This window comes from Gossypium hirsutum, chromosome A12 (genome assembly GCF_007990345.1).
Source record: "Gossypium hirsutum isolate 1008001.06 chromosome A12, Gossypium_hirsutum_v2.1, whole genome shotgun sequence".
NCBI lineage: Eukaryota > Viridiplantae > Streptophyta > Magnoliopsida > Malvales > Malvaceae > Gossypium > Gossypium hirsutum.
Genome location: NC_053435.1, coordinates 31,682,941 through 31,708,513, shown reverse-complemented (window position 1 = coordinate 31,708,513; position 25,573 = coordinate 31,682,941). Strand labels below are relative to the sequence as shown.

The 25,573-nt window shown below is 33.4% G+C and overlaps 1 protein-coding gene across 9 annotated transcripts; it reads right to left on the bottom strand.

Annotated features, from left to right (window-relative positions):
- Positions 1–425: 425 nt before the first annotated feature.
- Positions 426–7,881, bottom strand: LOC107948369 (E3 ubiquitin-protein ligase RGLG3). 9 transcript variants are annotated; one of them, XM_016882880.2, is made up of 13 exons: positions 7,692–7,881; positions 6,412–6,436; positions 6,248–6,324; positions 4,454–4,538; positions 4,206–4,346; positions 4,012–4,125; positions 2,470–2,567; positions 2,301–2,380; positions 2,113–2,218; positions 1,729–1,856; positions 1,496–1,652; positions 1,327–1,383; positions 426–813 (listed from the first exon to the last, which is right to left on the bottom strand). In XM_016882880.2, the coding sequence occupies exons 3-13, from the start codon at positions 6,314–6,316 to the stop codon at positions 730–732; spliced, it is 1,119 nt and encodes a 372-aa protein (XP_016738369.1). In that variant the 5' UTR covers positions 6,317–6,324; positions 6,412–6,436; positions 7,692–7,881; the 3' UTR covers positions 426–729. The 9 variants fall into 9 exon arrangements, 8 of the variants coding, with proteins under 8 accessions (XP_016738369.1, XP_016738368.1, XP_016738366.1 ...); XM_016882879.2 differs by having other exon boundaries at positions 6,412–6,431; XM_016882877.2 differs by having other exon boundaries at positions 6,248–6,436.
- Between the last annotated feature and the right edge of the window lie 17,692 nt (positions 7,882–25,573).

Below are 25,573 nucleotides of genomic sequence, written 5' to 3'. Positions count from 1 at the left end.
TAATTGATAAAAAAAAGGATTAAAAAAACCAAAAGAAAGTAATCTAAAAAAATCAAAAACAAAAATCTTTAGACTAAAAAACAAAAGCTAAGAAGAACACACCTTTAGAAGATCAAAAGCAATAGGAGCATAAAAATCTAGTACAAAGAATTATAGTAGATTTAGATTCCATTTTTTTTGTAGAAGAGGAACGGGAAGTTAGAAGAAATTTTTTAATAAAAGGTTTTAATGAAAAAGAGATTTTCCTTCTACCGTGAAAGAATAAGAGCTAACAAAATTTTAAACTTTAATAATTGGTTTTTAATGTAAAAAAAATTATACCATATAGTCATTTTGATTTAAGGGCTCGGTATTTTAACTTTACAACAAATGGATTATGTACATCCATTTAATAATTTACCCCCCTTCCCTCACCACCACTTGTGTATGCAATAATTTTCCATTTTTTCCCGTAACCTCTGCACCTGGCAAGTTGCAATGCACATTCCAAATACAAATACTTTATTCAAACAACGCAAAGAACTTTGGGGGAGCAAAATAGTCCAATGCAAACCCTTTGTAAAAAAAAAAAGTTGACCAGTTCAGTAACATGGCCACCTTTGGATTTGAGAATCTCTAATAGAAATAAAACTGGACTTTATGCATATTGTATAATGACTGAGATTTTGTAAAGGGTCCTGTCCTGAATAGGCTTCACAGCACTCAACAGAACCAGAAATCAGCTCCCAATTAGGTATACAGTCTCAGGCGTGTCGTTATTGGCTGCCGGCACATCGGACATGATGAAATTGTCGCCCCACAGTCCTTGCAAGTCTTGAACAACAAAACATAATATACCATAAGCATATTTTCTATAACTGTTTAAGTGGTGCATATAAAACAGTCGATAGAACAGTGTTGAAATATGCATATACTAACACTTCATATTGAAGTAAGACAGGTAAAAGTATTATAGAAGCCCCTGTACTAGGAGTCATATTGCATTTTGCCCCCTCTACTACAAAAAAGAAGTAAATTAGTCCCTGAACATTAGATCAAAAATCAAATTAGTCCTTTTTGTTAAAAATTCCTAGTATAGGAGCCTCTATGGTACCTTTACCAAGTAAGACATCAGACTAGAAATCTAAGATGTCAATTAAGAGATTCCCAGGCATATTGATAGATAAGAAAACAAGATGAAGATGAAAGCATATTACACATCATTCATCAGAAGAGATAATCTCTAGATATGGTTCTCAATGCAGTCACCTAAGAATCTATACCGTACACTGTATTTTGAATTTAGTTATAGAAAAACATTATATAATTTGATCAAAATGCACCTACCATGTGACCACACCCAAAAGCCATGTCTTTTGGGTTTACCAAGCAGATAGCACAAACCTTCAAGAAGCAAATGCATATCCCCACACCAGGATATTAGTTTGAAAGGATATTTCTGTGAAAAAGAAAGGAAAACTTATTCGGAAAAAGAAGTAAAAGAAAACCCTATTACCGGTTCTACTGCAGAACTTATTACAGGTTCTGCAGGGGCTGTTGGCTGCACTGTTTCATAATTAGTCATGTGTGGGATCGATCGAATGGAATTATCATGTTCGATCACTTCTCGTGGAGGCGGAAGTGGTCTTGCAAGTCCACGTTCTAGTTCTCTACTGCATATTTTTAACAGTTTACAATAGTTCCAAATTGAAATTAGGTATTAACTGAAAGATGGCTTTCCGGCCTTACTTATCAAAACGAATACTCAGGGTAGCTCTGTACTGATACGGAATTTCCATGAGAGCAGCAAGAGCAAAGGCTGCTTCTTTCTTCGACGTTTCTGTATTCTCAGACATGATTTTTGTGAAGTTGACAAACTGCAAAGAATTGGTGGCACAGAACATGATCAAAGGTTTCACTTACTGTCACAAAACAAGGTGGAAAAGACAATCCTTCGTAAAGAGATCACCATTCGTGAAAACTACATGTAGTGTCAATCCTATGATAATGACCAAGTATTCCCATAAATCAAACAATACTGTTTAGATATATACTAGAAAACTAAAGACAAATTAAACTTAATAGAAGAAAGGTTGCTCTGTGCATATTGATTTAAAGAAATTGCTGACATACCTGGAAGTTGTCAAAGGCACGATGTGGAATATTATCATCAAATTGTTGCATTGAATCCCATGGTCCATCCCCCACTCCAATCAAAATAATCGAGAGAGGATAATGACTGTTTATTGAATACCATGATCAATATGACAAGAACACAATAAAATCTTAATCACTACAAAGAAGTGATAACAATTCTTTACCTAGCAGCAACGATGGAATCTACAGTTTCTTGTTCTTGTGGACTAAGCCTTCCACGCGGTACATCAGGGTTCCTTGTAACCTAAGCAATCAAATAAACATTTGGCAAGACTGATGAATAGAAGAAAATGAAAGGTTTAAAACTAAGTACATAAAGCATGTTTTTTCGACCTGTCCATCTGCAATGATGACAAGAACATGGTACTGTCCATTACTGCTATCCACGATGTCAATAGAAGCATTAATAATTGGAGCAAATGAAGTTGGACCTAGTAACAAGGATACGAATTTATCATATTCGCATCTCTGTGATCGTATCCAGACAACTCAAAAATATCCTTTCAAGTATATTCAACTGACTTTTAAAATAAAAAATTATATGTTGAAGTTTCTTTTCTGTTTTCTTTTTTCAATTCTTAGTCACCCTTACTTTTTCCCATTAATGTTTTACTAGACCTCCCTAGTTTTCTTAAGATTCGAAAATTATCCTAAAAGTTTTTAGGTCTTTACTTTTATATCTTTTTTGCCTCCTTCCTCAATTTTCTTATCAAATTTTTTTTCCTATTTCAAACAACTTATTACATTTCAATTTTTATTTTCAGAACTTTTTCCTGATTAGAGAACTCATTTTACATGACTTGAATTCCTACAATAGATATATTTAAGCTTATATATATAAAGTACTCAAAATTTTGTAATTTATCGCCTTTCTTAAACTAGTTTATTTGCATAATTAATTTCAAACATAATCATACATTCAATGTAGATAAAATTCTGACTGCGTATTGCAAGCTGTGAGTGATTAATGTGTCCAAACACATAGAGCCATTTCTCACAAGAAAATCAAGAGCAGAATCAAGAATTTAAATAACATTTCTATAAATACTTTAACATGATTGAAACAATTATGTAATAATTATATTCTCTCTTAAACAAGAGTGTTCCTACCATTCAATCATGGTTCCGTACTAGACCCAACATGATAATTCTTTTGTCACATTTATACATTATTATGAAGCTCAAATGTGCATAAATGCATGAATTGGCAATTTCATTCCAAATTTTGAAGTGTACTATGTCACCCCTTTGTTCCAATTAAAATTGATAATTTTCTTTTCTTTATCCTTCAATTAACAGAAAATTTGGATGCTCTAAATGTTGATAAACAAAAGAACAACATACACCGAAAGGAGAATGTGTGATTCCTAAAATAAGAATTCACATTGGATATATGTGATATAAAAAAGAGAGATTTGGAATGAGTCAGAGAACCATTAAAAGATATCATTCAGTAAGAAAACAGGCATGTCAACAGGAAACAAAGACTGAAGAAGCCACGAATGGATACCATAAGAAAAGAGGATAAGTCTACCGAATTAAGTCTTGAATAAAGCACAATGGCAATGTAATCTTCATAGCTATTCCACATGAGGGGAAGTCTGACACATGTATTTTATCATGTCTATTTATTCATTTGAAGAAAACATTTATGCTTACACAATTGCTTTATGAGTATATAATTTGTTTCATACTAGTTACTATTCATGAGCATTAATATTTCAAGAAATAAAAGTATATGATACTCATGAAATTTAGAACAATTTCTCTGCCAAAGAAATTAGAAGACAAGGATAGATATGTAAACCACAACAGTGTACGGCCTAGAAAGTGCTTAAATAAATTGAACAGAATAGAAGGAAAGATGTTCAAAACCTGCCAACTTTATGTGCGGAACAATCTCTTTATACCGTGCAAGAGCTTCCTCAAAACCATGACAAGGTCGGTGATCAGGATAAAAGCTGAAAACGTATTTATCATGCGTTGATGCTACCACAAACAAGCATAATGAGAACTTATTCAAGTAAGAGAGAGATCATTGAGATACATAATGCTAAAAAAATACTAACCATCACCAAAACCAAAACAAGGTATTAAATTATCTTCATCAAAAGGAGATAAAGTACGACCAATTATAGATATTGCTTGCTCATAAGGATTAGGTGAGCTCCCAATAGCATGAAGGCTTCTTCTGTTGAATGAATACCGCCCTATAGTCAACAAAATGTGAGCTTCTTTCATACTAATTATTTGTAGTGTAAAAGAACCACATATTAAGATAAAATTGGACCCCGGAAAAAGGGGGGTAGATGACTACCTGTCCATTCATTGCTCTTAGTGAAGTCAACACCAAGTATTAAATTGGATGATTCAAGTCCTGCCTCTCTCAATGCTGAAATAACCTAATTAAAGTGTATAATAGTTCTTGTTACCAAATGCATTCCATTAAAAAATACATCTATTAAATAAAATAACACCATACAACAACGTGATAAGCACATGCAAACACAAAGTAACTCGTCAAACTCAGAATCCAAAAGATGAGAAATAGAAGAGAATGCATCATAATGACATTTTCTATGATACTTGGACCACATTGCACTTCAACTGCTGGTACATTTTCTAATGGTATAGTGACCTCAAAATTTATTTATCTTTTTTTTCTTCTTATTTTTAGTAATCACTGCCAATTTTGTGTCTGATTATGTTGTCACAATGTATATTACAATAATGCACCTTGATGTCACACTTTTTGTGCTTAGGACCTCTACTGTAGCTAGCAACTGTCATCCATCTTAACCACTTTCAAATAAGTACATGCTTGTAGAAATAATTACAATGATCTTTAAAAGGTCTGATTTTTTGTGGCAATTCTAGAACTCCAAAATCCTCAAGAGCATACAAATTCAAGGTCTGGATATAATTCAGTTCCCAATCATAGATGTCAACTTTAAAGTTATACTTTAAGCTCCAAAGCCCAGCAATGTTATAATATAAAGTGATTTTAGCTTTCAAATGATTATTTTAGTACAATGATTAGGCAACTGTAACTGCTAAAACTACCTTCCCAGCTCTATATCATTGTGTATATGATAAAAAAGAGTCTAGTCAGTTCAAACTAATATTTCTCTTTTGAAGCTTCTTCAATGACTACCAAAATGTGATCCATGAACCTATCCTTCAAGCAATACCCAAAAGCACCTAATAATGAAGATGAGTAGTCATTTTACTAAATGACGAGACACCAACATTTCAGTTCAAACTTATATTTCCTTCCAAGTTTCTTAAATGACAACCAAAAGATGATTCTATCCTTTAAGTAACACACAAAAGCACCTAGTAATGAAGAATGACTAGTACTAAATGATGATTCGAACAAATATTTCTCTTTTGAAACTTCTTCACTGACTACCAAAAGAAGATCCTATCCTTTATGCGCTGCCCAAAAGCACCTAATAATGAAGAATGAATGGTCATTTTACTTAATGATGATAATAAGTTTGCCAGGCGCAATTTCTGAAGGATATGAACATTGATCTGTTCCTCTATGTCAAAATATACTTGGATTAGAAGGAAAAACAATAAAATTAGTCAAAGATTTCTTAACCCTTCTATTTTCATATATTGGACCACTTAATCTTTAGTCCAAAACCAAATTTCTTTTCTGCTGAATCCTTGTTTACTGCTGAACATGTGATCTTAGTTCTACCTCAATCCCTCTTTGTTTCTCAATGTATTTAATTACTCCAGCTAATGTGCATCATAAGCCTGCATTCAATAATTTAAAACCATCCAAATCATCCTTTAAATTTAAGATGAATGATTTTGTATTAATCTTTCCATGATAACCAACCAGTTCTGGAATTAATTTTTTGCTGTTCAATATGTTTAAATTTAAGGTATCAGTTCGAAACATCAGAACAGGTCACTTTTCTTTCTAGACTGGCAATTGACTGTGAAAGTGTTATTTTTCAAACAAGACTAAGCAGCCACCCAAAAAAAAAAAAAAACAAAGAATATGCCATATTTTCACCTTATGAGTTGAACTATCAACAAATAATATCTCCTATTATACAAATTAATAATTCAAAGCTAAAGTAACAGTAAAAACCTGATCCAAAGAACTAAAATTGTCAGGTATAAACGGGGCTTGCTGCCTGGGTTGATAGTTTCGATCCATTGAACTTCCTGCTAGGGAAGAAGGTTCATAAGAAGGTTGATGCCAAAAGTCAGTTTGAAGCGAATCATCATATCCTGATTCTGTATTTCCCATACCTGAGGTGAGGAATTGGTACCTTTACTAAAACAGAAACACATCTTTACAATTGTCAGGAAATGCTAATTTATTCTTTCCTTTTTCATTTTTTTTCAAAGAAGACTAGTTTATTCTTACATACAAATACCGCATAAGGCACAACACTTACAGTTTCTTTTTCAAGCATTTACTCTCTCATTAACTTGCATTGCAAAGAGTTTCATTCCAGCATATACGAATTCAGCCTCAGGTGAGAAACTAAAATCTATAACCAACTACTTTAAAAAATAATAAGAGCTAGGATACAAATAACTTCAAGAACTTCTACAATTCATGCAGAGATGAATTTACAAGATTCCGAATTCAAAAACAAACAATAATTTTGAAAAGGGGTAATAAAAAAAATGTGTGATCTTACTTCTAAATGGAACAATTCTAATAGCAATATTTACCATTTAATCAATGATTTTGCTTACAACTGATCACTTTTACTCTATAGAAAACTCGTGGAAATAAAACGCCAATTCAATACAGATAGGAGAAGCCATTTTCTTTAAAAAACTAAATAAATCAAACCCAAGTCAAGATGATACAGATTAGCCCTTTCTTCTTGCACGAAAGATCATACAATTTCCGAAGGAATTGAAGTTATATATCTTTTCCAGTTTCAAATTAGAGTATTTATGTGTTTCCATGACACTTTTAAGACCCCAAAATTTTGGACAAATTCCACTAGAAAATAAGCAAAAAGAAAACAGCAATAAAGAAAATATTAACTCAGAAAAGCATATATATACCCCTAAAAAATCCAAAACAGTTTAACAGAGCCACAACCTTTATCTATCTGAAGTTTGTTTATCTATCATAAATCCTATAATTTCCATTTTAAAAGCAATAAGAAGCTAAGAAACCATAGAAAATAAAATAAAAACTAAAACGTTCAAAGCTGGATTTGCCATTCCAAAACTCCCCCTTTTTAACTTCTTCGATAATCATATCCAGCAATCAACTAGAAATTTATGGGAAAAAAATGGATTTCTCTATTAGATGAAAACAACTTTATACTCAGTTTCTTTAATTAGACCCATTTCTATTTTCATCCAACTTACTTCCTAGCAATAAGAATAATCTAAATTAATTCAAATTCCATTCCTTCAATAAAAATCATATATACACTAAAGAAATGAAGAAACAGATCAAAGATGGTAAAAGTAATCCAACAAATGCAAAAATTAAAATTAAAAAGAAGAAGAAGAAGTCATTTGCATGGAAACAAAGGGAACTTTGTTGAGAAAGTTACCTTTCTGATAAGAGAGAGAAAAGAAAAACGAACAGTGATGAAGATTCAATTGGATTGAAATCTGTTTGAGTATAAAAAAACGATATTCATGAATAAAGACGCTTTTGTTGACGATTTTTTAGAATTTTTCATGGCTTTTCTTTTCTTGTCAGACGGTTCACTAGTCTTATTTCAGTTTCAACACCCGAATATTCTAGTCCTACAGGACTACTTCCATTATTTGCTGTCACAGTCCAGTAATTATCGTTGGATTCATTATCTTTTGCTGCCATGTAGATTTGTAACAGATTCGTTGACTTTGCTAGGCAATAGTGATCAGAACGTGGACCAGATTAGTACGTTTTATATACATATATCATATAATATAAAAATATTCCTAAAAAAATTATTTTTTTCTTTCTTTCTTTTTTAACTCTATTAGTATTGATATTGTTACTATAGTTAGAATATGTGAGTGCTCAAATGCTGTTTATCCTTTTATTTAAAAGTTAAAAAAAATTATGAATAATTTTAAATATATTATAAAAAATTATTCATCAATTTAATGATTGAAAAAAGAGTGCATGGTGTTAATTATTTATTAAATAAATTATCATTACAAATCAGTAGAGCAAGTCACCAAATAGAAATATTCTATCACACAAAAGAGCATAATAAGTTGTATTGAAAAAAGAGAAGATTTTAGCAAAATATAGATTTGAAAAATAAATTTAAACAAAAATTGAGAACGTGTCAAACCTAATGAAGAATTTTTTTGACTCAGGCCCAAATTAGCATGCTTACACATCCCTCTCCTCCCCACAGCTCACCCATGCCAAAGCCCAAAAGAAAAAGGACCCAAACTGAAAAGTGACAACCCTTTTGTCCTATACATCCAAGTACCCCAAACTTTAAAGACTAAAAAGTGAAAACCTAGCTACTACTTTCAAGTGTCAGCAGAAGCTTTTAGTTGAATCAACATTTCAGTATTTCCCTAATCAGGTCTAAATCCCCTTTTTTTTTCTTTTTCTTTATTCAACATTTTAGTTGGATTTTGTCTTCTTCTTTTTTTGTAGATTTATAATTTTTTGGTGATTTTTAGAGAAAAATAATTGAAAAAATGAACTATTGAAATTTAAAAATTGCAACAGATGAAGTCAAGAACTTTTTTGGGTAAGGTTATGGTAATTAAAAATGGTGGTCACGGTGGTTAGAAGTGGAGGAGAAACCGGAAAGAAACTTTTTTTTTTTAGTTTTTCTAAGTTTAATAAAAAGAAAATGAAAATGAACAGATTGAGAAAAGAGAAAAGTATGGAATGATTAAAAAAAGGCTTTAACTTGTATATTTCCAAAAATAAATATTTTATTAAATTATATTTAAAATTATTTTAAATAAAAATTTAATAATACTTTTTTGAACTTATCTAAAATATTTTTAATTTATATTTAACATTTTTTTAATAGATCCCTGTACTTGTCTATAAATTTTTAAAGGTCTAGTTGAACCCCACGCTATTGACTTTTGTTAATAAACAAATTTTCCTCTCTTTAAATTTTAATCCATATGTTTAAGCTTTACATGATTAATCAGTCTTCCATATTGCTTAATGATTTTCAGTAGGTACTTGATATGCATGGGTGAATTAAACATATATGCTGATTTTTTTTTAATTTAAGTAATTACATTTTTTTATTTACCAGGATCTATTTTTTTAGCAGAGAAATAAAAACAAGACCTACAAGACGCGTTTTCACTTTGTTAAATTTTTTTCTTGCAATTGGAAATTAGAAGTTTATAGATTTATTTTTGTTTGTGTTTGAGATAAACATTGTTTTAGTTTTAACGTATGTTTGAATTTACGGTGATGCCGTGGAGCGCGGTGACCTAAAAATTTCTCCTGCCGTGTGAGGATGGAGCCATCACCTGAGAAGCCAGGATTGCATTGCAACTTAAGGTCCCAGTTGGCACAGATTAAACAGTCACAGGCTGAAGTGTATATAGGGCTTCAAGTTTTCAAAAGTCATGTTGTCAAAGGATGGAGTATAACAAGGGGGCTAGTTGAAAGTGGTTATGCAGACACGACAACGAGTTTCACCTCATCAGTAGAGGATGTTTTATAAAACTCATGAAGTCTAAGATCATGGTCATATAAAAAAACATAGAGGCCTTCCAATATAATCAAGTAATTCGTTTTATTCGTCTTTACCAAAAGCGGTGAACTCGTTACTATAACCTGTGACAGAGTTGGCAGCAATAAGGTTTCCAATAGAGATGAGTTGTGTGGTGCAGAAAAGATAAATGCGAATCAGACCGACAGCGGTTGCTTGGTGAAACATGAATCTGGTCAGCACTTGTTGTCTGTTGATTGTTGGCAACAAGTGCCGACCCAATTCACGTTTCACCAAGCAAATGTTGTCATCTCGATTAATGTTTCATCTTTTCTGCACTGCACGACAGTTCCTTAGCTGGAAACCCTATTTTCACCAACTCTGTCACAGGTTAATTAATTTGTCGTAAATTGGTGTAGCAGATTAAACTAGTTTTCATACTTAAGGAGCTTGAATACAAGCATTTTCATTATGTGTTAGTTATGTTGTCATAGTTTAGTTTAAATTCAATAAAAAGTATATTTTGAGTATTTTATTGACCTTAGGGGCCGAATAAGGCCTAAAGGTGAGCTAGTATACTTAGTGAGTGTGCAGGAGGCCACCCAAGGGTGTAGAACTCAATATTGGTCACTGTGTTGCAACACGGGGAGTTTGATGTTGCAACATAGGGAGCAAAATACAAGAATTCTAAGATTGTCTTTGGTGTCACGACACAGCCAAAGGATATCGAGACACACCCTCTGTAACACCCCTTACCTGTATTCAACGCTGGAATAGGATACGAGGCATTACCGAACTTGCATCATAAGCAAACATACAAATCAAGTCATAAATTTGGCATCCAAATTAAAACCATTTGTATTCAATCATAATGTCCCTAATACGAGCCTACGAGGCCCAAAACATGCTTTGGAAATGGTTCGGGACTAAACCTATAACTCAGGGAATTTTTACAAAAACTTAGAAAATTTTTGCTATGAACAGGGGTCACACACCCGTGTGGTTTAGGACATGCCCGTATGGGCAGGCCGTGTAGTCATACATCCTCGTGTCCCTAACCCATGTAACTCTCTATTTTGTAAAGCATGAACAAATTGAAGGCACACGACCAAGTCACACGCCCGTGTGCTGGGCCGTGTGGTTAGTTTAATTTTCATAAAATAGTAGTAGACTTCACACGGTCGGGACACATGCCCTTGCTTGAGGCCGTGTCCCTCACACTGTTGAGACACACGCTCGTGTCTCTGCCCGTGTGCTCAATTTTGAGCATTTTGTTTCTCAAAATTAAGGTGCAGAGGACACACGGTCGAAACACATGCCTATAGGGCAGACCGTGTGTGACACACAGTCTAGACACACGCCCGTGTGTCTACTCGTTTGGACAAAATAAAGGCTATTTACCAAGCCATGTGTCACCCTTATTTACACCTACACACACAAGTTTAATGGCATAAATCATGGTATACTTAGGCAACCAAAACATCCATAATCAAGGTTAGAACATATCATTTCATTATCACACATAACATACTTACAACATCATATTCTACCAAGCCAAATCATACCAAATTCACATCCACAAGTACCAACACAAATACTTTTATCATGCATAATTCTTCTTAGATTTCCTAGCATACCAATGAGCCAATCTCAACCATTCAACAACAAAACCATTAAGTCACATTCAACCATTCACCAATCATTTATAGACCACATCATGAAAGAGATATTTGCACATGTACAAGTATACTTAAGCTTACAACCAATTTAATCAAAATAAGCCAATTTATATGGCCAAATACCAAATCAAGCCTTTGACAATTACAAGTTAATATATTTGGCTAAAATCATGATGACACATATAACAAAATGACCAAGTCTCTATACATGCCATATACTCAAAATGTTTAAGATCATCGATACCCAAAATGACAGTTTGATAATGTGATGCGATCTCTAACGACCTCCAATCCGAGATAGCTTGGTGACACTATAAAACATGAAAAGTAAAATGGAGTAAGCTATATAACTTAGTAAGATCGTATGAAATAAATAAGCAAGACTTACTATACATTTAACATTTAAGTAATATAATATAAGCCGATGTAATTTACCATAACTCATAACCATAATTCGTTCCATCACAAACTTACATCGAAATCGTCATTTCGCGAATTTAATAATCATAAATTTTAAGCACATACCTGTACCAACTCGTAATGGTTTCATACTTATTCTCATCTTTGACATACCCAATGAACCACTCGAAATAATAATATCGGATACTCGGGAAACCTTGCATACAAGGTGCCACATATGTAGCCATTGCTACCTCTATCTCATAACACATATATGCTTGCTCTCGAGCCATCAACGGGCCTGCTCACACAAGCTGTCAGTCAAGACGTAGCTACATGGTGCTGCTTACACAAGCTGTCAAGTAACCGCAACAAATGCCGGTATACTCAGCCACCGATAGGACATACAGGACTAGCACCCGGATCACATAACATAAAACACTAGTGACATGTCACTTGTATCCTAATCTATTCCTAAGGTTCGATTTGGATTTCTTGCTTGCTAGAACGTCACCAAATATGTCTGTAAAGTCGATTACACAATTCATGCATAAATTAAAGCATTTAAAATACAATTTTAACAAAGCTTATTAACATACGAACTTACCTCGGTTCCAAAAATGACAAAAGGATCTATTCATCAATTCATTTGTTTTTCCCCCAATCTAGATCCAAACTTCATTTTTCTTGATCTATAATGTCAAATTTAACTTATTTAATCATCACATTATTCAATATAGCCCAAAAACACATTTTGGAAAAAAATACATTTTTGCCCCAACATTTTAACATTTTATAATTTAGTCCCTAGGCTCGTAAAATGAATTTCTTTCAATTTCATCACAACCCATGTGACAACCCGAATTAGGGCCTAATCGGAATAGTGGTTTTGTGACCACAAATCTGAGATAGAAATAATTGTTTTATAATTATTTTGGGGTTTATGATATGATTTCATGATTTCGTGAAAATTTCGTGATGAAATTCTATGTATTGAGTGCTTAAGTTGAGATTAGGGACTAAATCGAATAAATTGTAAAACTCGTGTTTTAGAAGTTTTTAGTATGAAATTGCTTTGGGATATTAATTAGGAGGTCTTAAATAGCAATTTGACCCATTCCTAAGTTATGGACAAAAGTTGGACATGGAGGGAATTTTTGGAAAGTTCAGTAATAAGGGCATTTTGGTCATTTGTATATTAAATGAAATAAAATGGGAAAAATAACACAAAATTGGTCATCATCTTCACTAGCTGTTGCCGAAATTTTCTCTCCTCCATAGCTAGGGTTTCTTCAACTTTCAAGCTTCATAGCAAGTGATTTCAAGCCTCGTTTTTAATGTTCTTCACATTTTTGAAATCCTCGTAGCTCGGTTTACCTATTTCTACCATTATTTTGAGTTAGGGTTTATGTTTAAAAATTTACCCATGAATGATAGGCATGTATTGTGTTGTTTGATGGTAGAATATGAATGTTTGAAGTTAGGAGAACGATCTTTTCTAAGCGATTTTTAACGAAAACGAGCAAAACGGCATAATCGATAAAAATACCTATTATTCATAACTATGTGTTAGAGTGAGAATTTGATGTTGCCATAGAAGAGAAAAATGATCAGTAGGTCATTAAACAAAAGAATAAGGGTTGAAATTAAATTTCTGAGCCTTAGGAAAAATCGTAATTTTGTAAAAGTTAGGGGGCAAAAATGTAATTTTTGTATAATATGATTTTTGGATTTAAAATAAATAGTTCGAGTGTTAAATGAGATAAATATGTTGTTATAGATCAAGAAAGGCATGGGATCGACCTCGAACGGGGGAAGGAGAAAGTTTTGGACTAAATTGCAAAATTCCCATATTTTGCACCGAGGTAAGTTTGTATGTAAATAATACATTAATTTCATTTACATTCTTATATTTCAGCCTATTATATATATACTAGATGATGTTGAAGTATAAATTGACTATTGGAAAAATGGAAATAAGTAATAGAGAGAGAGATCCCAGTTGAACATTCGGAAAGATCGAATAAAATAGAGGGAGCATAGCTAGGTCACATGTATGGTGCTGAGTGCACATCATGTGTACAAGAAAGCTACGAGATACTATGTAGTAGCTAGGTCACATGTGTGATACGGGATGTATCCCATGTAGACAAGAAAGCTACGTGAGAGATAAATGTAGCTAGGTCGCATGCGTGATTCCAAGTGGAGGACACCATGTTGACAAGAGAGCTACGAGACAAATCGGCTAGGTCGCATGAGTGGTACTAAGTGTTCACCATGTGTACAAGAGAGCCGAATTAAATGAAATATGATGGTGGGGCTGTGTGCTGAAACCATCAAGTATCAAGGATTAATCTGAATTGTTCAACGGGATGGCTTTGTGGTGACATTGTAGTCATGGGCCTATACTTGTGATGTATGAAATGTGGTGAAAATTATTTGTGATATGTATATATATAAGTTAAAATGAGGTTAGTACAAAGAATGTGTGAAAGAGTGAAATTAGCATTAAAACTGTTTTGGACAGTAGCAGTGACGTGATTTTTAAAAATCACCAAAAATAGAAGGAGTTTAATTATAGGTTTAATGAGATGTGAAATTAAAGCTTAATGAGTCCATTTTCATATAAAACAAACAAATCAAGCAAAGGAATTCTATATTTTGAGATATTTACAATTGTGTGTGACTTGCTCAGGATGACTATGTGATCCCCTATTCCAACTTTGAAAAATCATTAAAAATTGTACAAAACAAATTAAGAAATATAGTTTATATGCATAAATTCCTTATTGAGTCTAGTTTTAAATGAAATAGTTTTCATGGTTATTTGAATTGTGTACTGAGAGAAATTCAATTCGTAGTGAACAGAGGTCAGATCAGTTGAGCTGTGTAACAGGGGAAACTTTAACTAATAAACTGTACTAATTGGCTGAACCAAAAATTCTAGAAAAAAAAATTAGTAAGAACTTTTATGAGTCTAGATTCAGGGAAATTTTATGGATTTGAATTTCGAGTTTTGTAACTCGAGTTATGATTTATTTAGTGATCATGACGCAGGAGGGACAGTTTGATCAAATCGGAGTAAATAGTAAAATTAAAAATATGATATAATTGAGTTATGTTGTAAACATATTAGATTCCTTATTTGTTATTTATATACTTACTTACTAAGCTATAAGCTTACTTTCTTTTCTCTCCTTTGTCTTATAGTGTCATCCAGCTAGCACAGGAGTTAGAGATTGTTGAAGATCCGCCCGCACTAACAATACTCTTGGTATTCGAACTCAACATTTTGAAATATGGCATGTATAGCAGACTTAGTTATGTTGTTACGTGTCATAATTATCTAGGTTTAAAATACTAATTACAATATCAAACTAATCATTTTGTACGAAGCCTTTGAAATTGGTTTGTATTGTTAATGGCATATGTTATAATGATTCATGATCAAATTGCACGCCATATTTTTGTTGGGTTTTATTTAATAGTATATACTATAATTTGTTAATACCTCGTACCCTGTTCTGGCGACAGATATGGGTAAGGGGTGTTACAACCCAAGCCTAGCTGAATATTACTAGTACTCATATCAACCCACATTTCCATTTATTCACATTTTTCTAGTCATTTTATAACTTTTTACAAATAAATCCCTATTTGACATTTTTACCAAAAATCACTTTATAAATGTTGTTTAACTAACAACAAACATGCATTTTCTACCATCAAACATCAAAATACAAACATATTCAACATGGGTAAAATTTTAGACTTTGACTTTCTTTCAAATTAGTTCTTGAAGTAGCCAAATCAAGTTACAACGATCTAAAAAATATAAAAATCATTGAAAATTGGACAAGAACGGAATTATAATCGAGCTTGAAAGCTTGGCCAAACCTTAGCTATGTCTTCTCTTGCAATTTTCGGCTATGGGGGACTAAATTGAAGAAGATGGACACTTTTATTTGTTAATTTTGTCTTTATTTACCAAATTACTAAAATACCCTAATGCATGACTTTAAAATTTTACCTAACCATGTCCATTTTTTTCCATCCTAAATTATAATGGTCTAATTACCATTTAAGAACCTCTAATTTAAAATTTCATAGGAATTAGACACCTTTAACTTATAGAACTCAAATTTTGTACCTATTGCAATTTAGTTCTTCTAGTCAAATTGGGCACTCAATTGATAAATTTTTTTTAACAAAATTTTCACACAATTATTCTATCATGCTTTAGACCTTAAAATAATAATAAAATAAATATTTCTACTTCAGATTTGTTATCCCAAAATCACTGTTTCGATTTGACCCTAAAACGGGCTGTTACACCCCTTGAGCATACTGCCTTCGATGTCATGACACAAGCACTAAGATTTGGCAACATCGACCTTATACGGGAAATACTTACGAGCTAGGGGAATTTTGGTTCGTACAGTGAAAACTTTCACGAGAATGCCAACTCACCTAGGGTTAAGGACGATGACAACCCTAACTCCATAAATAGGCTCTTAAAACACTTGTTGAGGACAACTTTTCAAATTATCAGTTTTTCTAGGTAATTTAGTTTTTAGTTTTCGTTTCTTTCTTTTAGGGTTTAGACTTCTATTCAGTTCTTTTCATTTGTGTTCTTCAAAGAACTTGATTTGTAGACACAATCAAATGTTGGAGGATTTATACGCTTTATCAATCGAATACAATCAAGATTCTCTAAACTTTATTCTTGATTTATTTTTCATGCATATCTCTATCATCAATTTTATTATGTTTAGGGATTCCATGAGGAAGTAATCCTCTTATGGGGGATTAATGAGTGGAGGTGTGATTGATTAATTTCTATGTGGGGTTTTCTTAATGGATCAACTGTTCGGGAGAGGAAGAACTTAAACCCTAGACTTGACGACTCTAGGAAGTCATTTAGGTAGGAATTCACCCAAAATTGGTATGGCCTATCTGTGAATACTTTAACCCCGAACTGGTTTGGACTGTGAGTTGAGAGATAAGTAGTTCTTGCCAACTCATTAGTTTAGTAGAAGATCGAGATATCCTACTAGGATAATGACTAGTTGATTGAATAGAAACCCGAAATAGGAATTAGTTATGATCACCAAAGCAAGCTAATCACCCATTTTTTCATTTGATTGGGTTTAGAAATTAGTTTTCCGAAGTCCATTTTATTTATGAAGTTTTAATTCTTTATTTATAAAAAAACCCAAAAATCTTTCCTTTAAGTTTTATCATAATATAATTTATTTAAACAGCTAATTAATTCTATTTGCATTTAGGTTAACTTTAATTTAGAACTCACCTCCATTGGGTACGATCCTCAGAGTACTTACCTACTTCGTTGTAAAACTATATTACAACCTGACCTGTATACTTGCGGACACTACCTCAAATCTATATCTTTAGTTGCAGTATTCACACTCTAGATGTTAGTCCATCCTCAAACTTTATTACGCATTTTAGAGACTGTAGTCAGGCATTGTGGAACTCCCGAAAATTAGTTTGATTTTTGTTGTAAATGGAATTTGGACATTGGACATTTATTTTGAATGGTTTTATAATAATTTTGAGGCATGTTTGAGTTTAATTATTGATTGATTTACGGTGTACTATTGCTTGATAACACGGTGTATAAAGTATGAAATTTATACTAACGATTGTTTAAATGAAGCTTCCATGGAGTGGTTTACTAGCGACTAAGGTACGCCACTTTTTTGATTTATTCGGCGTTTGATGTGCATGAAATTAATTGCTTAATTCAATTTAATTGAGGCTTAATTAATGTCAATAAATTCAATTGAAGTTGTGTGTATATATATATGTTAATTAATCGTATTTAAATCGAGTTTAATTGGTCATTAAAATATGTAAAATTGGGTTTTAAAATGAGTTTTTTGCAAAAATAGGAGCAGTGATTTTCACACGAAAGTGTGACGGGTTACACATGGGCATGTGGGTAGGTGACACGAACGGGTGAAAATTGGATCTATGACACATGGGCATGTACGATCTACCAAAAAGTTTTTCACGACACGAACATGACATTTAATGATACACAGGCTGGGGGACACGACCGTATGGGTTTTTGGAGGTTTGAATTTTTATCTTTTTAAATTGATATTTTAATTTGTTAAAGTTATTATTTAGTCTTGAAAATTGGTTAGTCTAATTAGAGCCGTAGATGATAAGGAAACTTGGTAAAATTTTAGGATTAGTCTCGTAATGGGTAAATTCGTTAGAAACACATTTAATTTGTAATTTGGAATAGATTCTGATAGATTGTATTTGTTACAATTTAGTCCAAAATAGTTAACCTTGAATAAGATATAGCAATCAAACTCAGTTTAAGCTTAAATTTTCAGGATTGCAAAATTTTGACTAAAAGAAGGTCAGAAAATATTTAAATCTAAAATCAGATTAGTTTTACCATAGGTGGTAAAATGATGAAATTGCCCTTAGGTTAAATTACCTAGGAAAAGTTTAAAATTGGCTCATAATTTACTTCCGCAATAATAGATAACTAATATTTAGATAAGATTAAGGTGTTATAAGGTCGGGATGTGTCTTGGGTGGCCCATCCTGGTCTGGTTTGGGGTGTCACAATTATGGTCACCAAGGCAAGCTAATCACCTATGTCTTGATTTGATTGGGTTTAGGAATTAATTTCTTGAAGTCCCTTTTATTTATGTAGTTTTATTTCTTTATTTATAAAAACCCCAAAAATCTTTCCTTTATGTTTTATCATAATATAATTTATTTAAACAACTAATCAATTCTATTTGCATTTAGGTTAACTTTAACTCAGTACAATCCTCGGAGTACTTACCTACTTCATTGTAAAACTATATTACAACCTGACCCGTGTACTTGTGGACAGCACCTCAAATCTATATCTTTAGTTGCAGTAGTCACACTCTTGACGTTAGTATATATAGAGGCAGTCATTAATGCTACAAGTTCAATGTCTTTGGTGGAGTAAAAATTTGAGTATACTGAAAGACCCTTGTGCTTTTCGGTATTACTACGATCTTAGACATTTCAGTATGGGATTTGTAAAGTCTCCTCCATCGATGGGGTGAAACTTGTTTTCATGTCTGCATAACCACTGTAAATTAGAGCCTAGTTATACTCCATCCTTTGACAACATAGCCTTTATAAACTTGAAGCCTTAGATACACTTCAACTCGTGATCATTTAATCAGTATCAACTAGGACCTCGAGTTGCAATGTGATCCTGGCTTATCGGGTGATGGCTAAATCCTCACATGGTAGGTGAAGTTTTTAGGTCATCGAGATCCACGACATCATCGTGAAGGCAAACACAACTTAAAACTATGACATGTCTCCCTCAAAGAATACAAGAATTCTGAGATTGCCTTTAGTGTCGTGACACAGCCAAGGGATGTCGCAACACACCCATAAAGCTACCTTGAACTTGAGGACATTGACTTCGATGTCATGACACAAGCACTAGGATTTCGTGACATTGACCTTAAATGGAAAATACTAACAAGCCAGGGAAATTTTGGTCCGTACAATGAAAACTTTCACGAGAACACCAGCTCACTTAAGGTTGAGGACTATGACAACCCTAACTCCATAAATAGGCTTTTAAAACACTTGTTGAGGACAACTTTTTAGATTCTCAGTTTTTCCTATAGTTTAGCTTTTAGTTTTTCTTTCTTTCTTTTAGGGTTTATATTTCTTTTCATTTCTTTTTATTCATGCTCTTCGGAGAACTTGATTTGTAGACGCAATCAAACATTAGAGGATTTTTGTGCTTCATCAATCGAATACAATCAAGATTCTCTAAACTTTATTCTTGATTTATTTTTCATGCATATCTCTATCGTAAAGTTTATTATGTTTAGGGATTCCATGAGTAACTAATACTCTTATGGGGGATTAGCGATTAGAGATGTTATTAATTAATTGTTATGTAGGGTTTTCTTAGCGGATCAACTGCTCGGGAGAAGAAGAACTTAAACCCTAGGCTTGACGACCCTAGGAAGTCGTCTAGGTGGGAATTGACCCAAAATTGGTATGGTTTATCTATGAACACTTTAACCTCGAACTGGTCTGGACTGTGAGGTCGAGAGATAAGTAGTTCTTCTAACTCGTTAGTTTAGTGGAAGATCAAGAGATCCTAATAGGGTAACGACTAGTTGATTGAATAGAAACCCAAAATAAAAATTAGTTATGATCACCAAAGCAAACTAATCACCCATCTCTTCATTTGATTGGCTTTAGAAATTAGTTTTCTGAAGTCCCTTTCATTTATGCAGTTTTAATTCTTTATTTATAAAAACCCCCAAAATATTTTCTTTATGTTTTATCATAATATAATTTATTTAAACTACTAATTAATTCTATTTTCATTTAGGTTAACTTTAATTTAGAACTCACCTCCCTTGGGTACGATCCTCGGAGTACTTACCTACTTCATTGTAAAACTATATAACAACCTGACCTGTATACTTGCGAACACCACCTCAAATCTATATCTTTAGTTTTAGTATTCACACTCATGATGTTAGTACATATGGAGGTGGTCATTAATGCGTCAATTTCAATGTCTTTGGTGGAGAAAAAATGTGGAGTATGTAACACCCCTAACTCGTATTCGTTGCCATAGGGTTACGGAGTATTACTGTAAAAACATAAATTTAAAACATAGCTTTCAAACCTCAATTTAAACATTATATAAATCATATAATTACGTGCATAATGTCCCTTAATTGAGCCCTCGAGAGCCTAGAAACACTTTAGAAATGATTCAAGACTAAATCAGAAACATTTAGAACATTTAAGAAAAAGTTGGAAAATTTGAACTGCAGGAAAGATTCTTTTCTCTCTTATTCCTCTCCACTTTCCTTTTCTTCCCCTTAAGTCATTCCTTTCCATTTTTCCCTCCCCCATTGATTCTTGTCATCTAATGCACCTAGACAAACAAAAAACATTTTGTTTTCTCTTCTCATCTATTCTTTTCTCTCATCCTTCTTTGTTACCACTCTTTCACTTTTTGCCACCACATCACCACTGTCGGCCACCATCTCAACACCAAACCACCATCATTGCACCACCATCTCACCATCATCTCCTCCATCTCTTCCTCTCCTTGTCGCCACACTGCCATTGCACCACCACCGTCGTCTCTAGTTTTTTTCTCATTTCTTCTCCTCTTTTCATCTCATTGACCATAAAAGAATTCTATTCACAATAACATCTATATTTTCAGTTAGAAAAATTATTTCCATCCTCTCACTAATCTATTTCTTTTATTATTATTTATATTTTTTCTTTAGCCACTATCCCTCCTCTCTAATCAAGTTCACCATTGAATCGTAGATATTCTAATTTTGTCGGTATAGTTTAAGTGATGTTTGATTTATCCAATCTCAGTATTCTCCTTTCCATTACTAAGGTTCAAATCTAACATTAATTATATACTACATTTTCATGAAACTTTTTAATTTGAATAGCTCAGATCTCTATTCTTGATATAGGAAGATTGAGTTCAATTTGGAAGATTAATTGAGTAAGTTTTATTCTTACTGGATTTTGAATATGAGATCTTTATGAGACTTAATACCTGATTTAACACATGAGTATTGGTGTTGAATTTGGAATAAAAAAGGTTCAAGGCTCAGATCTACATCCTTGGAGTGTTGGAATTGGAGTTGGTGTGGACGGATTTGTTATTCGAGGTGTGGGTTTAAACAAATAAAATTTGTACAATTATTTATTAAATGATTTATGATTAATATATATAATATGCTCCAAATCATGGTTAATCAAATACATTGAGTTTTTATAGAGATTGACAAATCCCTTAATTTGATCGTTACCAAGTAAGTAACTCTGATATGTTAAATCTATAATGCCACAAATTGGTTTGTGTGTTTTATTATAATGGATGAATTTATATGTTTTTTCTGAAACTCATGTTACGTGATAAAATGAAACATTTGTGATTAAGTAAATCTAATATCATGAGAAATCATGGATATTGTTAATTCTTTTTTGATAAGCTTGAAAAGAAAACCTATGCCTATTATATTTGTTAATAAAATTTTATCACATGTTAAGCATGCTCATTGAGATATTTTTGTTTCTGTATGCCATATCACATTGAATGGGGTTGGGACGATGTGACAGCCCTAATTCGACCCTAGTCGGAATGTGGTTTCGGGACCACAAAACCGAGACATAAAATTTAGCTAAAATTTTAGTTGCATATCAAATATGTGTGATAGTACCTGTACAAAAATTTGATGTTTTAATTTTATATTATGAATGTGAATTTTGCTTGAAAGGATCTAGTTGAAAGACTTGGAAAATTATGATAGGTAAATAAGTAATGACCAAATAGTATTAAAGTGGGAAAGTGTTGTCCTTGCATGTCAAATTAGCCAAACTAAAGCATAGTGGCCGGCCATGCTATGGGTGGAAACATGTCTCCAACATGTTATGCTAGTGATGCATGTTAAGAAAAATAAAATAATAAGCATGGTGATAAAATAATGAAAGGAAGGGTGATGGAAAAAAAAAATAACATGGTCTCACCCCCCCTTGTTGCCGTGAATTGAAGAAAGAAAAAAAAAAGAGTTCATTTTTGAACATCCTTGGCCGAATAGAGGAAAGAAAGGAAGGGGAAAAAGGCTTGAGAAAATCGGCTATGGTTGTTTGCTAGACTAAGGTATGTTTGATATTATTCTTTGAGATTCATGTATATTTTAAGTTGTAAGTGAAAATCTACCTAGCCATGGTTCAAATTTTGTTAATGGATGGAGATGATATTCGGCCATGAATGTTACATTCTTGGTTGGTATTTTGATGTCTTTGGTGATGAGGTATGAAGATGGTTGATTTTGAGTGTTTAATAAAAAGGATGCATGAACTATTGTTAAATAATGGTCGAATGTAGCATGATTAAAGAGGTGAATAAATTGAAGTTAAGGAGGTTGTCAATGAAAAATATGAGTTGGATGAGGCTTAAAGAATAAAAAAATCTAGGTGATTAGAGGTCAAGGACATTCGGCCATGGATGGTTGAATTTCTTTGATGTCGTTTTGATGCTTTAGGGTATTGAGGGTTGATTATAGATGAGGTGAGTTTCTTGATTTAAAATTTGATGGATGTTAAGCTAGTTAGGCAACCAAAGGTTCGATATTTTTGTTATGTGGTTATATGTGCATTTCGGCCATGGTTTTTGTTTGAATTTGAGATTTGCAATTTGATTTTCCTAAATTGTCTATGAATTTGGTTGTTGATTTCATGGTAATGGTATATTGAATCCATGAGAATTTAGTAAGGTTGCATTCGGCAACTTGCTTGAAATTAAAAAATTGATGTCTAAGCTTAGGTGATTTCGATGATGATATATGTGTATATACATAAGTACATTTAGTTGATTCGGCTTTGGTAGTTGCATGAGATTATTAGCCGAATATACTAACATACATATACATGTGAGATTGGATTGTAAATATTTAGCAAGGTGGTTAAACTAGTTAAATTATTGATTTAGCTCAAGGAGCTAAAGGAGGTGAATCGAGCAAAGGCAAAGAAAAGGTTATCGAGTAGCCGAGTTGGAACCGTCTTACCCAACACGAGGTAAGTCATTAAGCATGTAGTTGGTATTATTTCAAATGGTCATAATGTGTATGTATTGATGCTGAATGGAATGAATAAATATACATATACATATATATATGCATGTACGTATGTGATGATGAAATTGTGGTATGAAAGAAAAGAGGTAAGATGTACCGAGTTGTTGATCTCGGCACTAAACGTGCGGGATAACCATTTGTGACCATGAGATTGGCGCTAAGTGCGCGGGATTAAATTGTACAGCACTAAGTGTGCGATTCGACTATGTTGCACTAAGTGTGCGAAATGAATATGATGCACTAAGTGTGCGAATTGACCATGCGGCACTAAGTGTGCGAGTCTGACTATGTAGCACTAAGTGTGCGATTTGATTACGTGGCACTAAGTGTGCGAGTTGATTATATAGCACTGAGTGTGCGGGCTCAATATACATTCGTGAATCATTATGGACACTATGTGTGCGACACTATTGAGTCGATCGCGGACAGCGGATCGGGTAAGTGTCTTGAGTACATGGCTAATATGTGCTATGCTTATACTTGGTGTTGAGCTCGGTAAGTTGAACCTATGTGACAACTATACTTGAAGTCATGTACATAAAAATTTATCGTATGATGGGTGAAAGGCCGTTTTGTTGTTTGATTGTAACGAAAATAAATTGATTTATGAAAATGCTTCAATGTCCTATTGATGAGTATATGGATTGTGAATGCATGAATTGATATGAAATTGAATCGATAGATTGGAGGAACTATGGCATGGTTCGGTATGGATGGAGTAAATTGTCTCATTCCATTTTGTTCCTCTTGTGATAATGTTATTGATGTATAGTAGTGCATTGCTTATGACTTACTGAGTTATAAACTCACCCGGTGTTTCCTTGTCACCCATTATAGGTTGCTTGGACTCATCTATTTCTGTGGGGTCGGGCCGTCATCGAAGTCATCACACCGGATAGCAAGTTTTGGTATTCTCTTCTTAGTGTGCTTAGAAGATCATTTTGGCATGTATAAGCTAGTATGTTGTGTTTGAATTATGGCATGTAAACTTTAAGCCATGCGAAAATGGCACGAATGTTCGATTGAGTTGGATCAAGGGTAGGCATGAAATGGACCTAGTTACTTTCGTAACAGATGCTGGCAGCAGCAGTGTCATGAGATTGAAAAATCACTAAAATTAGTAGGAGTGGAATTAATTGATGAATAAATTATGTAATCGAAGCTCGATGAGTCTGCTTTCATGAGGTAGTAACGAAAAGATCATATGAGCAGTATATTAAGAGATAATTAGATTTTTGTGGGACAGGGCCAGAACGGTTTCTGGATTCCCTGTTCCGACTTTGGAAATTCATTATAAATTAACCAGAGATAATTAGGGGTCGTACCATATATGTACAGATTCCTCTCTGAGTCTAGTTTTCATAGAAACAAACGGCATCAGTATTAAAGCCCCGTACAGGGAGATATCCAAGTCGTAATGAGCAAAGGTCAGTGTAGTCGACCCCTGCAACTTGGGAGAATTTGACTAATAAACTGTACCAATTGGCCCAACAAAAAATTCTAGAAAAAAATACACAGATGGGCACATGAGTCTAGTTTCTGGGAAAAATTACAAAACTGATTTTCGAGTTACGAAACTCAAGATATGATTTTTAAAACAACTAGTACACAGATTGGGCAGTGTCTGGAAAATAAATTTTGTAAGGGGTTAAAGCCAGTTAACACCTCGTGTTCGACTCCGGTGTCGGTTTCGGGTTCGGGGTGTTACATTTTATTGGTATCAGAGCTATGGTTTAGTCGGTTCTAGGACTACCATAGCACGTATGAATCTAGCTATACATGCCATAATGTTAATATTTAAAAGGGTGATGACTTCTGACGGTTGAAATGTTTTTGTTTTGATTAGTAAATGGATCCCGGTGAAGAAAGAACCCTAGCGGATGACGTTGAGAGCGTAGCGGCTGCTCCTGCACAAGGGACGCCGCCTGTTGAACCTCAGTCATCTGCGAGTAATCAAGGTGAGGGGGCTAAACAAGCCTTCTTTACCATGATGAATGAGTGGGTCGCGCAATATGCCCGAGCCAACCCGGCT